The 15,271-nt window shown below is 43.6% G+C and overlaps 1 protein-coding gene and 1 long non-coding RNA gene across 2 annotated transcripts in view; both read left to right on the top strand.

The window, feature by feature from the left end:
* LOC135917387 (uncharacterized) overlaps positions 1-14,973 on the top strand; it is a 118,005-nt gene extending 103,032 nt beyond the window's left edge. Inside the window, exons 4-5 of the mRNA XM_065450961.2 lie at positions 11,201-11,281; positions 14,392-14,973. Of these exons, the coding sequence (XP_065307033.2) occupies positions 11,201-11,281; positions 14,392-14,609 (299 nt within the window). The 3' untranslated portion in view covers positions 14,610-14,973. The remainder of the gene's footprint in view (positions 1-11,200; positions 11,282-14,391) is intronic.
* LOC135917384 (uncharacterized) lies at positions 2,971-9,747 on the top strand. The gene is made up of 4 exons (XR_010569257.2): positions 2,971-3,189; positions 5,527-5,609; positions 6,218-6,440; positions 9,637-9,747. It is a non-coding gene; the product is annotated as an uncharacterized lncRNA (long non-coding RNA).
* Positions 14,974-15,271: the final 298 nt, after the last annotated feature.

The raw sequence follows: 15,271 nt of genomic DNA, 5'->3' as shown, positions 1-15,271 counted from the left end.
TTTTTTTCAATTTTTTTTTTACTTTTATATTTTTCTTTTTCGTATAAACAACTTTACATAGCCTTAAGGAGGTCTCTGTCAATTTTTAATTAAATATTGATCAAGAACTACAGAGCTTTCTACTACAGGCAACAGAACTACAGGCAACAGAACTACAGGCAACAGAACTACAGGCAACAGCACTACAGACAACAGAACTACAGAAACAACGTCCCAAAATACAACAGACTGTGAAAATTTCCTGTTGTGTTTTTCAACTGGGAATGTACGTAATCACCGACGCAAGCGTCGGTAGGTAACCCTCAGCGTTGTTTGAAAAGCCCAATAAACGTGCTTCATGTTTATAGGACGTCACTTTCTTTTGCTTGCTAAGGGAATTGCATTGCTCACATTCAGCAGGCTTTCTCATCTAATTGGCTGAGAAGAGGTGAGGGGTACGGTCAAGTGGAGAGAGCTTCGATAGGACCGAGCCAGCACAATGAAAGCAGATGACCACAGGAGAAGGGTGGTGCCGGCGTCTGCGATTGGTCCGCTTCCCTTAGCTCGCGGTGGCTGGTCGGAAATCGTAACGGAGTGCAACAAAAGGTTAACAGTGCCGCTACAACAAATCCTCAGCTTAGTAGAGACGGCAGAACAATCTCTTATACGTTGCGAAAGACCTTGGTGACGTTATATTGCCACCCAAATGTTTTATTATACGCAAATAAATCCATGCTCCCCGGCAGCTCCGAATATGCCGCAGCGATTGGCTGGTAGACGTCTTGTATTCCTTTCGGAGCGGGGCAGTCTCCAGATATACAGAAAGGTTATCAGTTTTGGTGGGCATATTAATACATCTGTAATGCGTACACGTCATTTTGACGCGGCGAGTTTTCGTGGTTTTGTCACGTTGCGTGACAGACAGACAAAGTGGGCGCAGCCCGATAAAGTTTCACCAATAGCAATTAGTCAAACGACGCTTTTTGGCTACTGGCAAAAAAGTCGCTGAGTGAGAAATTATTAGTTTTCTCTGGTTTCGTTTAATAATGCATAATCAAGTGTGCACACCCTTACAAAAATGGTTGTTGAATTTCCATTGTTGATCTGTTGTACTATCATTGATTCCATAGAAATTCCACAAAATTACAACATTCATTGAGTCAGCACCATGATAGTTCAAGAAAATTTTTATTGACAACTACACAATAATTTTTTTATTGATGAAATATTGTTCAATTTCTATTGTGTAATGTCAACAACTGGACCGAGTTAAACAGGCGACATACAATTTACACGAAACAATAAACATTAGTTTAGGTTCCTTAGTTTAGGCTGCAACATGAAATGGCCTTATTAAGCTGGCCAGAGCTTCAACCGATCATTATTAAAAAATTTGTTGCACAGGCAGTTGTACATTCAAGTGCAGAATAAAAGCCACTGCAAAATAATGCACTAATGCATTATTAATGCAAAATAATGCTGTATTGAGCCGCTGCAGCGCCAAATGCACAATCTCCGGATAGGTTCAACTTATTTTAATCATTGTGGATATTGCAATGTGCGCTATAACTGCAATGGAAGACTTGAAAAAGATTGAGTGTAGGTGATTCAGTGTAAAGCTTGAACATTGTACTACCAAGGAAAGAAGAGGTTCATCCCACTGGGCAATGTACAGGGTACTTTTTCTTTTTCGCTGCACCAAATTTTTAAACTTGCAAAATATAAATCACGGTAATGTTATGTTTACCATACGAGTGCACAGATTGGCGGCCTCTAGATACAGAGCAATTGCTGCACTTACGTGCGTAATTAGCAAAGTTACGCTAATTAACTTTCTAATTATCAGCAATAGGTGGCTACAGCAAATGAGTACTTTGGTGCCCGTGCTCGACACTACCTATCCCAATGATCAAATTTTGAATAAAAGATTTCATGTGGGCCGGAGCTTCGCGAACAATTAGTTCCCCTTGGCAGGCTCCTTGAAATCGAAACTGGCTGGACAAAGAGCGCCTTTGTCGTCGGCGTAGCTTCATGTCTTCCTCAATGCATGCAGAAGCATCCACAATACTGAGAAGTAACCGGTTTTTGAACGTTTCTTTCGAGCCTATCGGTGCGTCGATGTACGGATCCTACTGGACCTTACCAAAATTTATATTACGTGGCATCACAAGCTACCACAACAATACAGAGCCTGCGGAAAGGCGACCTCGCGTAAATTTACACTATTACATTACGGCAAAATATGCAACAAAATTCAGTGTAAGCGCGCCCACACGCCGATTGGCAGAGGTCACGCGACCAACTACAATGATGATGATGATGATCGGCACCAAAAACCTTTGAAACAGGGCGGAGACAAATAGTCTCTTAGTCTGCTTGATTTATTCAGGTTTTACATCTATATATAGCGACCGAGACGCGACTCATACAGACTCATGTTCGCATCAGCAAGCGCGACCTGCCCGTCGTCAGAAGAAAACATTTGTCGATTGATGCCGTTCACTTTTTCTCGCGCCATCGTTGCCGCGTAAGGTAACCTTCAGCGCATTGGTTAAGCAGCACAGCTTTGCCACTGCATTCGCGCGGCTGCAACAACGACCACTTAGGGAATGAGCCAAACCAGTGGTGAATCGCCACCACTTGCGACTACTCGCTTCGTGACAACTTGATGGATTTGTTGCCTTCAAGATCGAGACGATGTGTCGTCACAGAGAGAATCTCGGAGGCTATGCTTCAACATTGCCATCGATACTGAATCATTGTTTCAACGCAGATAATTGCGATTTGCGCAGCAACATAACTTATTTTATTACACTTTGTGTATAACTGACAGCTTTGCAAAAAAATTATAGGAGTTCTTCCCGAACGAAATATTTTTGAAAGTTTTTTACCAAACCTAGCGAAATGTACAAAAGTTAGCAAGCAACATTGAAATTTTTTTCTTTTTTTGCGTGTTTGGTTGTTTGGCATTTGTTTTCGTCGCCATTTTGCTTTTTTAGTGGTCCCCGTGTGCGCGTTGTGTGCGTCGTGAGCTGTAAGCATGCGTGTGCGTTGTGATCGGCTGTTGCGCGACAAGAGACATTTTTGCCAAGAGCGTTGGGAGACGAAAAGCTGAATGTGCCCGTCCGTCCACTGGCTGACGCGGAGGTATGCCACCGACTGGCCTGCGTGGAAGCTTGCACGAAGAATGGAGCGCCGGCTGACCCGACGGTAAGCACGTTTCTTGTCTGTATAACTGATCGGCAACGTTCTGACTGGTGTCGTAGAAGTCGCGGGGCGCTTTTTTTGTCTCTGGGTGTACGTCGGGCAGACATGCGCCTGTGGCGCTCGTGCTGTGTGAGTCGCCCACTCCGAGCTGTATGTCTGATTCACGCGTGGTGCGCGGCGTCGGTGTTTCAAAACATTTCGTGCCGGGCCGGTCCCGGGTGCATGTGTAGCGTGTTGCATGCTCATTCGGTCCATCGAGCGCCAAGGTGGGGTCATGTCTGTTTAAGCTGTGTATTTAGCAGCCTGGCCTATTCGTCTGTACTACACGGTAGCCAAGTTTATCGCGAACTGAAATGCACGAAACTACTTAAAACAAGGGCGCCTGTTCCTGTGTTGTCATGCTCGTCCCCACCCGTTGCGGTAGCTTAGTGTTGCACCACTGGCCTTGAGGCCGCAGGTGCAACTCCGGCTGCGGCAGCCGGATTTCGATGGGGCGAAATGCAAAAAACGCTCGTGCTTGGATATGGGTGCTTGTTAAAGATCGGGGTCGTGGTCAAATTTAATTCAGTTATACACTGCGGCGTGCCTTGTAGTGAGATCGTGGCTTTGGACAGTAAAATCACAGAATTTGAATGTTTAACTTGCTTGACCCTGTTTTAAGTATTACCGTTGCAGCAGGACCCATGCATAGCCGTTTATATGAAAACCGAATTGGCGGACCGTCTTTTCCTTGTATTGTCATCAAATAATCATGCAGAAATGTCGTGGCCGATATCGTGTCATGTCTAATAAACGCGGATCGTCCTATAAAACAGCCTGGTTGATCGTTCGCGAATCGAATGCTAACGTGTTGTAAAAAAAGTAGAAAAAAATGCCTAAAGCGCATGTGATTGACGCCACCAGTTTCTCTCTCAGCCCTGGTTATCTTTTTCATGTTGCAAAATTATTTCTGTGAAATTATTTGTGTGTTCTGGATATTTTAAAGAACAAGATTTTACTCAAACCTATAGTGTATTACAGAAAAAGACTTGTTAATCCGGCGTTACTATAAATATATGCGTTCTTGCAAAAAAAGAAAGAAAAAAAGGTTATGAAAGCATGCAAGCATCTGAATACGAGAGAAACGATGCAACCTTTAGACCAAATCTGGGTTATTTTTCCCTTCAGAGGACTGACCCAAATTCCTACTTTTATGTTCGCACAGAAATGTGCCTTGTCATAAAGATGTCGTAATATCAGACACTTACTTTGGAAATGTTTTTCTCTTAACCGCCCTGTGAAAAACTGTCGGTAAAAGAATTCGGTTCTTGCTATTTCAGTATACCTAAAACATATGCAGTGAACAATAAAAATATTCAACTAATTCATTCAGTCACATAAATAAAATACATTGCTAACACAGTAGCTGGCAGCAAGAAACACTTGGTTACATAAGCATCAAGCACTTATATACATTTTTTTATTATTGATGGCATTTCACTGTGTAGCTGATATGTAATACTGCATTTATAAAATACTTTAAATAGTGGCATCCACAGCATCTGGAGAAGAGTGCAGGGCACATTGTTTCTGATATTAGTGCAAACTTGCGTGACACATCAACAGCAGGCAACAATCTTACACCATCTGATTAATGGTTTCTGTGAATATAAAAAGGATCTTTAAGGCCCTTCCCTGCATGTGCGAATCTACTTTGCTACACCGAATAAACAGTGCTAACATAACAAGAACCAGTTGAACCAGCCCTTCCACATCAAACGCTCCAGTGTACACGCCCTGTAATATGTATGGAAGTATAGGTGTCGAGGCCCTCTAGTCGGTTTATGTATGTAACTCAATGACTCGGGACAAAAAAGCACACTGCAGCAGTGTATGGGTCTGGTAGTATTCAGTCCGTACTAGAATTTATGAGGAATATTGAATACTGAAGCATATTTAAAGAAAAACTTAGATGTATTGATCATACTGATTTGTTCCCTTTTGCTGCTTGAAAGAAATACCCATTAATTTTTTGTTAAAATTTTGTGGATAAACATGCCTATTCTTGAATTCAAAACTATCTGTGCAGCATGTGTGAAGACCTGCAACACTTTAATGGAAGGCTTCTCGGCTTCACCCGACTATCACGAAGTGTCACGCATCCGACTCATGTTAAATGCCAGGCTCGCCAAATCATGCATCAGTGACTGATGCACAAAAAGAACCGAAGGGTCGCAAAATTCATTATTAAGTGTGAGATATTTCGCTGCATAAGGAAGTAGCATTTGGTGCTTTATCGCTGAAATGGTTGAAGTACATATTACTTTTATTCAGCGGTTGTATTGCTTTCTCATTATGCAGAAGCTGGCAAGAGAGTGAAGAGGCTACAAAAAATCCTCAACATCGAGAGCAAGCCAGAAGAACCAGTAATTGCTTGCACACAGGTACGCTTATTGTGTGCTGCCAGTTCTCCCTTCCTTCTTTTGCTTTCTTTTTTGGCAATATAGTGCATTTGAAATGATTCCGTGAACAAAGCAAGATTAAATCAGTGTTTCTCAACTTCTGGCTCCTGGAATCACTTGACATAGCGAAAGGTATCTGTATGGATCACTTAAAAATTTGCAGTTGATCTTGCGATGTGTGACTATGACTAAAATTTATATCTGGGCAGCATGGTGGCAGGTAGCAAGCCGTTGCAGGAACGTTGCTGGTGCTGTATGCTATTTAGCAATAATTAACAATGATCGTGTACGAGATCACGCTCACTGACGACAGCTTGTGTATCTGTGGACAGCCAGCCGGCAACTACTATGTCCACCTCTGAACAACTTATATTTGTTCGCACACGTGCACATGTGCTGCAGTGTCAGTAACTGCAAGCAACTGTCAAAGAAATGCCTCTGCAATGCAAACCATGCAATGGTGCTGCAAGACATTTGTTTTTCTTCTGCTGTCATTTATGGCTTGTCCTTTTGATGATAAATTGTTCACCTTTATGCTCTGTGTGATCAAAAGTGAGCTTTTAAAGTGTCGCTTAATTTTCTGTGTGCAGGTTGACATTGGTGGCCGGACACTGATTGATAAGAACATCCTCGATCAGCTGAGCCAGGCCTGTGCCTGTACCAGTGGCTGTGGAAAATTCGTCAGGGCACTTTTGCATCACGTCTTTACTGATGGTGGGCTCCATAGCAAGCCGCTGTTTGGGGGAAGAGCTGCCTACGTGGCGAGACGGTTCAAGAGGAGGCCCTCAACACTGTATGTGTGGAGACCGATAGGTGTGTACGCTATTTTAATAGTCATGTAGTCTTAAATAATGAAATCAGAACATGCATATAAGTTGAAGAAAGGCTATTTGTACAAACTGTACTGTTAGCAACTGGATAAAGTATAGTAAGTGTTCCTAATATTTGGTGTAGAAAAACAAATAGTTCCCTTCTTTCATTATTTACATTATGGCCACAAAGTTATGCACAAATTTTAGAGGCCTGATAAAAGAAATGATTGGTTGGGCTATAGATTGATCACAGCTGCTTAAAAGATACTGATGGGCTTGTTGGTGAGCCATGATATTGAAGTAGCACACTTACATCTGACACATACACGTACACATAGAAAGGACATACACAGGCGCTGGACTGCACATTCTGCAATATTGCTTAAAGACGACCCGTCTATTGTAGTGCCACTTGAAAAGCACACGTGCTCTGATGGCAATGAGGTGTGACAAGAGCGAGAGTAAAACACAAAAAAAAACACAAATAGAGGTGACATTTTTGGATTCCCACTCTGAATAATCAAAGTCTAAATAGCGGCATGCTTTCTCAGAGAATGATACCAAGGTGCAGCCGATAGACCTATCTTTCCATTTGTCAGTTTCTGTTGCTTTGTTTGTTGTGTTCCCTGCGCAAAACTTCCGTATCTTTCAGGACAGGTTTGCAGCCCCAATCCTTGCAATGAAAGGCTAAATGACTTGTATCTTTAGCCGTGCAGGGATAAATGTGCTCATTTAGCCTTGTATATTCAAGCACCTGCATGTCTGCCCAGTGTATGCGTTGTTACAGGACAGAAGGATCCTATAAACCACTCCGTCTGCACAAGTGACATAGGTCTTTCGATGGTTGATTGCACAGGGACTTGTTCTTTTTTTTGTGCCATTCACCTTTTTGCACAGGATCGACAACTGCACAGGTGTGGTATACACTACATCAACGCCTGCCCTTTGACCTATCTTTTGCAGATTGTGGGAAATTGTGTGTACATAAGGTATGACTGCGTTGTCTTGACAGTCCTAGTGACTGCAGTGGATCCGCTCACTTTTTTGTGTTTAGTAACCTGAAACGTATCAAGAGCTTCGATAGATACCTAGGGCTCCTGAGGCGGGTTACCTTGTTTGTGAAGCTGGTTTCACATTTGTGATGGCATGATTTTTGCAGTGCGTTAAGAAAGCAAAAGCAGACAATCGCCCTCTTCACAAGCTTTGAATGTGCCGATTGGTAGGGAAGGACAGATTTGTTGCTCCTTGGTTCATAATACCAACATACACACCAATGCAGTGTTTTATAAATGCCTCACGTCATTGTTACTAACACATAAGCTACCTATCAGCGGTTTTATTAGGTTTTTAGACCTTGGTGCATATGTATCCTCTGATCAAATCTGTTGGTCTTATGAGCCAAGGAGCAACAAAGCTGTCCTTCCCTACAACTCGGCCCATTCAAAGCTTGTGAAAAGGGTGATTGTCCACTCTTGCTTTCTTAACACACTGCAAAAAACATGCCATCACAAATGTGAAACAAGCTTAACGAACCAGGTAACCTGCCTCAGGAGCTCTGGGTATTCATCGAAGCTCTTCATCAGTTGCAGAATGCTTACATAAGAAGACAGAAAAGGCGAGCGGATCCACGCACAGTCACAAGGCATTACAAGCTGGTCATGCCTTATGTACTCACAATTTCCCAAATCTGCTAAATATAGGTCACAGGGCTGGTATTGATGTGGTGTTTTGCGTGCCTCTGTGATTGTCGAGCCTGTGCAAAAAGGGGAATGGCGCGAAAAAAGGAATAAGTGCCTGTGCAATCAACCACTGGAAGCCCTGTGTGAATTGTTCAGAGAGAGTGGTTTATAAGCTCCCTCTGTCCTGTAACAAGGTATACATTGGGCAGACGGGCAGGTCCTTGAGTGCGAGGCTAACTGAGCACAATTATCACTACATGGCTAAAGATTCAGATCATTGAGCGTTTCATTGCAAGGATTGTGGCTGCAAACCCATACTGAAAGATACGGAAGTTGTGCGCAGAGAACACAAAAAGCAAACGGAAATTCTTGAAGCAATAGAAATTGACAAATGGAGAGATAGGTGTATCAGTTGCCCCCCAGTATCATTCTCAGAAGAAGCATGCTGCTATCTTGGACTTTGGTTATTCATAGAGTGGAAATCCAAAAATTTCATCTTTATTTGTGTTTTTTGTGCATTTTATCCTGGCTCTTGTCACACCTCACTGCCACCAGGGCATGTACGCTTCACAAGAGACACTATAAAACATGGGTCTTTGAGCAATAAAGCAGTAGTTGCAGTCCGGTGCCTGTGTATGCCCTTTCTAAGTGTACGTGACAGATGTAAGTGTGCTGCTTCAAGATCATAGCTGGCCAGATAGCACACATGTATTCCTAGGTCGACTTCTGCACCCGCTATTTCTGATGGCACATTTTAATATATGCTCGGCGATTTGCTATGTGCTGGCTATCTTACAGCTTTGTTTCTTTACTAAGAAAAGCCTGCACTATTTTTCAAGACTTCTTGGGTTAACTTAGCGCTTATTGCTATTATAAAGTGTCAAATATATATGTTGCATGAAAGGTACACTCTAGCAGGAACTTAGTGAATGCAGAGAGGAAGAGCCCCACACATTCGTGTGACAGTCACGTTGAGCATGGAGCTAATTTAGTTCATTTGCCGCATGTCTGACCACCACTGCTGTGATGTGTAACCAGCAGGCTGCACCTACTTTAAGAATGCTGAATGTTTTCTCTTAAACCAATTAAAGTGTGACAGAAAGTAGTGAATACCAGTTGCAATGTTTTCATATGCTATGTTCAAGCTTTTCATTGCCATAGTGACCATCAAATAATTTTAAGCATAATGCTATTTGTAATAACATTTAATCAACGATAAAAAAAAATATTGCAGGATTTTTCAGGCAGATAATTCAAGCATAAAGCTAGTTTAAACTGCATAGAAGCTCACTTGTATACTTTTTGTCTAGCAGCTCCTACAAAGCTCTTGCCACATTTACCATGACTCCTTATACTGTTATTATAGCTCCTTATACAGAACATCAGTAGTACATGGATTAAACATGAAAGCTTCTAGCAGATATTTATTTCTTAGTTTTGTTGCTTAAATAATCACTATTGCCTGCTAATTTAATTTGCCAGAGCTGCACATTGTTTCATTTACTCATATGTTTCCAGGATACACCTGCTCAGTTTCCGGGAGCCAGTGTTCCATACATCAAGAAGAGCCTATCCTTGCTTTCGTGATAAATAAAATGAAGTAAGACCATGCCTTTTTATATGCCTTCTTGTTTGTTACTGCTGGCTGCACCGCATATTCAGCCTCAGTAAGCATCTTACATGAAGTCATTGCATTGAGGACTAAATGCAATGACAACTTCATGAAGATACTGCGCAATACAATGACAGAAGAACTTCAGTTTGGCCTAGTTGGTATTTACTGCAAATCATATTGACCGCAAAAAAGACGGGGACATAGGAAGAAAACACATACACAGCACAGGCCGCCTGTGCTGTGTATGTGTTTTCTTTCTATGTCCCCGTCTTTTTTGCGGTCCATATGATTTGCAATACAATGACAACCCAGTGGAAGAACAGTACAATGAAGATCCCATGAAATAACAACACAATAAAAATACCATGGAGACCCCATGGAAATACCACACCATAATACTCCCATGGAAATACAATGGATTCACGGTGGCCACTTTTCCATGATCTGTCAACAAATCCTCCATGAAATGCCAATGGAATTTCCATAATTTTTGTGTTGATGGTACAATAATATATCGATGGAAAATCAGTGGATTTCCAACAACATTTTTTGTAAGGGCACATATCAGATGAAGCGTTTTCGCAGTTTCCGTGATGTCACGGGACAGACAAGCGCAGTGGGTGGCGGCGCGCAAATTTTTTGAACTACGATGGCGATCTGATTGCAGAATTGGAATACAAAAGTTCGCAATAGCTTTACCTTACTGCTTTAAAGTTTAAATAACCGCGCAAGGACAGCAAAGGGGAGAGAACAAATTGCTGTTCACTCTTCTGTCCTCTCTGCTGTCCTTGCGCTAGTATTCAAACTTCAAAGCATGCTTCACCAATAAGCCCAATCCTGCACCTTTGTTTGTCACATTATAACGCCCCTGGATTACAGCAATGTCTTTTCGACTACGTAGAGCGATCAGAGCGCACGTACGCAGAACATCAACCCCCAGTACTTTTTTTCTGAGTGTTCACTCGAATGTCATATATTTCATTTTCCACCAGGGATCCCGGTGACATTGACACAGACTGTCTGTTAGGTACTTCCTGTTGGCGGTAGGAAGCCGGGGCACAATTATGATGCTATTGGTGTCCGGCCTCTGCGTGTGTCCTACTGTTAGTGTACTTGACAATGAAGACACCCTGGTGTTCCTTATCTTCGCTTTGCGGCTCCGCACAAGCTCGAAGTCGCCGTCGGAAGAGTCCTCACTACTAAGGGAACAGGCATGGGTGTCTTCGCTGTCACTGGCGCTCTGACGCCAGTGTCGCCCGAACGAATCTGGGGTAGAAAGAACAGAACAGTGTCAAAAGACACTTCTTCCTCGTCCCAACCTTAAGATTTTGCCTAAATGTCTTGCGACCTAGCGTAGCAAAGACTGAGCCACCAGTCATTCATCACCGAGTTTATTATCGTTCGTAGAAGTTATGAGGTGTGTAATTTCGTGTCCTGACATGTTTCATTTACCGTTTTCGCCACCAGACCCGGCGGCGAAGCGAGACCACGTGCTCTTTTCGGACTGCAGAAACTGCAAACTTGTTGCTTCTATTTCAACTCAAAATCGTAAGTCATAGTTGCTGGTTGTGGTGCCTACGTCTTAAGCGTGAAATATCTGTACGAGATCTACCACTTCATGAGTATAACTAATGATCAACCCGAGCAGTTATAAACATAGAAGAGTATAGATCACGCATCTTTAGTGACGCTGATGTTCACTTCGATGTAACAAAGCCTATTGCATGCCATGCCTACGCAGCTTAAATAAATATATTTAAATTATATAAACAATGTTGGAACCATCCTATTCGCAAGAAAGTGCTCTGTGTCGCATTTGATGAGGAATATATGCAGTAAACCAACTCAAAGAGTGATATAATCATTGAAAACAATAAAGAATGCAGGAGTTTTTCAAGTGTGTGTAAGCGCAACCCAAATTTCATTTTGTCCGCCCGTACTATAAGCTTCCCGTGCACATTTTATGGAGCTCTGCGGGTATTCTCTGTGATGACTTTTGTTTTCAACTGTTCCTTATCGCGTATAAAGCTACCAACTACCTACATTTACATATATAGAACGAGTATATGTCTTTCTAAATTACGCATTTTCGTACATATACAAGGCATTGCAATTTTCGTGTAACGGAGCTGGTTCAGTATTCAAACCATGCTTACGCATTAAAAAGACGCCAAGACAGTGTGGCACGTGTCGCGTTTGTGATGTATGTGGCCTTTACCTGGAGTAAGCCCTCATGAATACCATGTCACATAAGGTATACAAGTTAGCGTTACGACTGTGTAAAAACTTGGGCAAGTATTTTGAAATTTTGCCGCTACAAAAAAAAAAAAATCACCGACGATTACAATATCCCCCGATGAAAAATCTGAACGCAGCTGTATGCGTGTTTTCATTTTGCGATCTGTCGGCTGTCGTGAACAATCTGTCTCATGCGGCACGTTGCAAATGAAGTGTGGCGTGACTGCCTCGCTAATCAGGAGATTGCGAGAGCGAGAGCGTGAGTGACGTCAGGATGCGATTCACGGCAGCTACCGCATATAATATACGCTCACGCAGCGCTTTCTTTCCATACAGATGGCGCGCGCTACTCTGGCGCAATCTCGTAGCCATCGTCGCCGCAAAGCCCCCTGTGCGCGGCGTTATGCTTTTCTTCTCACGATTTGACCATACCCTCCTCCTCCGGTTTCCTCCGCACTCCGCCTTTGCTCTCACGTGCAGCGGTGCTAGTCCTCTCGGTAGTGAGGTAGGACGTCTACGCTGACGCCGGCCGCAGGAATGAGCGCCTAGGATCTGTGCTCGAAAATACAACATTGTTGTCGTATAGACAGACAGCCGTGAAGCAAATATTTCGCTTGTTGTCTTGTCTACATCGCCTTAGCGACAGTACCGTGTCAGGGCAGTTTACATAAACTATTGTGAATGAAAACTGATGGCGAGAACCGTCAGAAAACTTCATTCTTTCCGAGTGCAAAGGGGTACGTAAAATTATGCAGATCCCACGCATGATTCTGCTGAAACCGAGGTAAGCGAATTTTCTGTGTTGTTTGCGTTTATTGACTTCATTTGGGGGCAGGGTTGGCGGCCTAGGACAGTCGCGATAAGTTGCTAAATGTTACCCTGTATGGACCAGTTTTGTTTGTTATGTTCTACACAGAAGACACAGCGAGACAACAATGTTAGCTCTAGGTGTTGTTGTGCACCATTATCCGTAGACAGACAGAAAGACAGATGGGCGGATGGACGGACAGACCGACGGACGGACCGACGGACGGGCAGACAGACCGACAGACAAATTTATGTTCAAATTCCTAGAGAATTTCTTCAGTCTTATTTTCCTCAGTCATCGCTGGGCTCACTCGCTTGCAGGGATCTATGACGTCTTCAGTAGAAATCGTGAATTTCTCGTCCGGCGGTTGTGCTCGTTGGCGGAGGCGTTGTTCGGTGCGAAGCTTTTGCACGACCAGACGGCCAAATACCTCCACGAAGGTAGTCTTAAAGTCATCACACGTCGCAATATTTTTCTCATGATTTCGGATCCAGAGGTTGCATGGAGACATCCACGAGATAAAAATAACGCTGGCGAGTATTGTCCAATCGTCGCATTTGTTGTGCTTTCTTACTTGTTCGTACGACGAGAGCCAGTCCTCAACGCCACTACCAGCGGTGCCACTGAAGACAGCTCGGTCTCGTTGACGAACGGCACCGCAGGTGACTGGTTCAGCTGACGAAGTCGGTCTCTCACCGGCGTCGTCCGGCGTGGTATTGAAGTTAGCGGCTGGAAGAAAGAGGCTCTGGAGTTCCAGGTCGATTTGTTAGAGTACTCAGCGCCTCCACCAAATGCAATGGGGCTTATAGACGGTTAGCAAGAACCCCAGTTACGTCGCGCCTTGCGCAAAGAGCAGCGGAGCAGTCCCAGTCAAGCGCTAGCGCGAGGAAAACAGCGAGACCATTCCCTTGGTCTTATCTTCCCCACTTGAGGAGCCATGCGGCCCCAGCGACGCGTGTGCTATCTTCTTCATTACATATAGAACAGGTGTTTATGTGGCCATTACTTAAGTAGAACTTTGTACCGTAGCAACATTCCAAACCTTACCTCGAAATGTGTCGAAAGAAATGTTCTAGATGACGCCGTATGTCGAATTCCATTTTGGTGTCCTCCGTTCTCTAACAGGTGTTTTCCAGGAAACGACATACGCGAGGAGCTTGAATACCATGGGTAGGTTATCTAGTGCGTGGCGACAGGAATCCATTAAGACTCGTAGATAGAGAATTTCGCCTACCGCTAAATAGAAAGTCGAATCTGTGCACGTCTCAGTTCTCACCCATTACACTGCGCGCTGGCTCCTTATGTAACTTAAGTGCGCTACCCGCGCTACTACATTGAAATAGCTTGTTTAGAACAAACAATCCACGAAGTCCTTGCTTATTGGTGTCGCCATTGCGTAACTATGGCACAGTTACGCACATGGTCCAGTCCTGGAATGATGACGTGGCACCATTGATCGAACCACATGACACATGTTTTGCTGCTGCTCCTTCTGAAGCAGCAGTTTTGATTACATTGATAGCGGCATGACCAGTAATGTGTGACTTGCTGAAAGGAAACTGTATAGCAATTGAAGACGTCTTTATGCGGGGCTGCCTTACCCGCGTCGCAGGCACGGAGTGCGTCCTGTACTCACCAGCAAGCGCCATGTCCAGACCCATACTGCACTGTCATTTCCTCTACGATCTTTTCTGTGGCACAGCCCGGAAGCTCCGCGTGTCTAACGACACGTGTCTGCGGGAGTCCTCTGGACATCGTGCTCCAAGTGCTGTCATCAATGCATGCATGCTCATTTTCGGGGCATATCTATCATTGATGTGCATGCTGTAGTGCGGACAAGCAATGCGCTAAAATTAGTTTTCATGCATTCCCACAGTTTACATGGGCTGTATATGTTGTATGTATGTATGCTTGTATATCGGTTTGCGTCAAACCGTTTTGCAGCTTACGGTGGTCACTGGGTAGTCGTCGAGTGGGTAGCGCAGCAGGCTCCTATGCTGATGTAACTTGTTTTGCTGAAACTATCACTTTTACGTAAGCACGTCGCACGTAAGTATAACCGCATAGCCTATAGCATAAATGTTGGACGCCGGAAGCGTAGCATGCTTTCTTAAAACCAGACACTTTATGTGTGTGTTTCGTCCGTGTAAAGAAATCGCCTACGCGCAATTAAACCGTACATGTCTATAAATAAAAATGTTTACCCATTGGTTTCCTGTCCCTGACTTTTGCTGATGAAGAAATGTGGTATAGTGAAGATAAAACACTATTTTTCTTAAAGGAATAAAAATAAAATCCAAGCATATTAATAAAGCACCACAATTGCATTCCTGAGGCACGATTGCTCTTGTATATCGTCATTATTCGTGTTATTTTTGAGCGGATGGCTTTATTTTTTACGCTCGGTGAGCGGCCACCAGATCTCGTGCAATGCGCTCCCAACAATGAACTGGCAGATATGACGTCACATCCACCTTCAGCAGCGATGGGGT

Source organism: Dermacentor albipictus, chromosome 2, assembly GCF_038994185.2.
Source record: "Dermacentor albipictus isolate Rhodes 1998 colony chromosome 2, USDA_Dalb.pri_finalv2, whole genome shotgun sequence".
NCBI lineage: Eukaryota > Metazoa > Arthropoda > Arachnida > Ixodida > Ixodidae > Dermacentor > Dermacentor albipictus.
The sequence above is the reverse complement of the archived record's forward strand: the minus strand, read 5'-3'. Positions and strand labels throughout refer to the sequence as shown.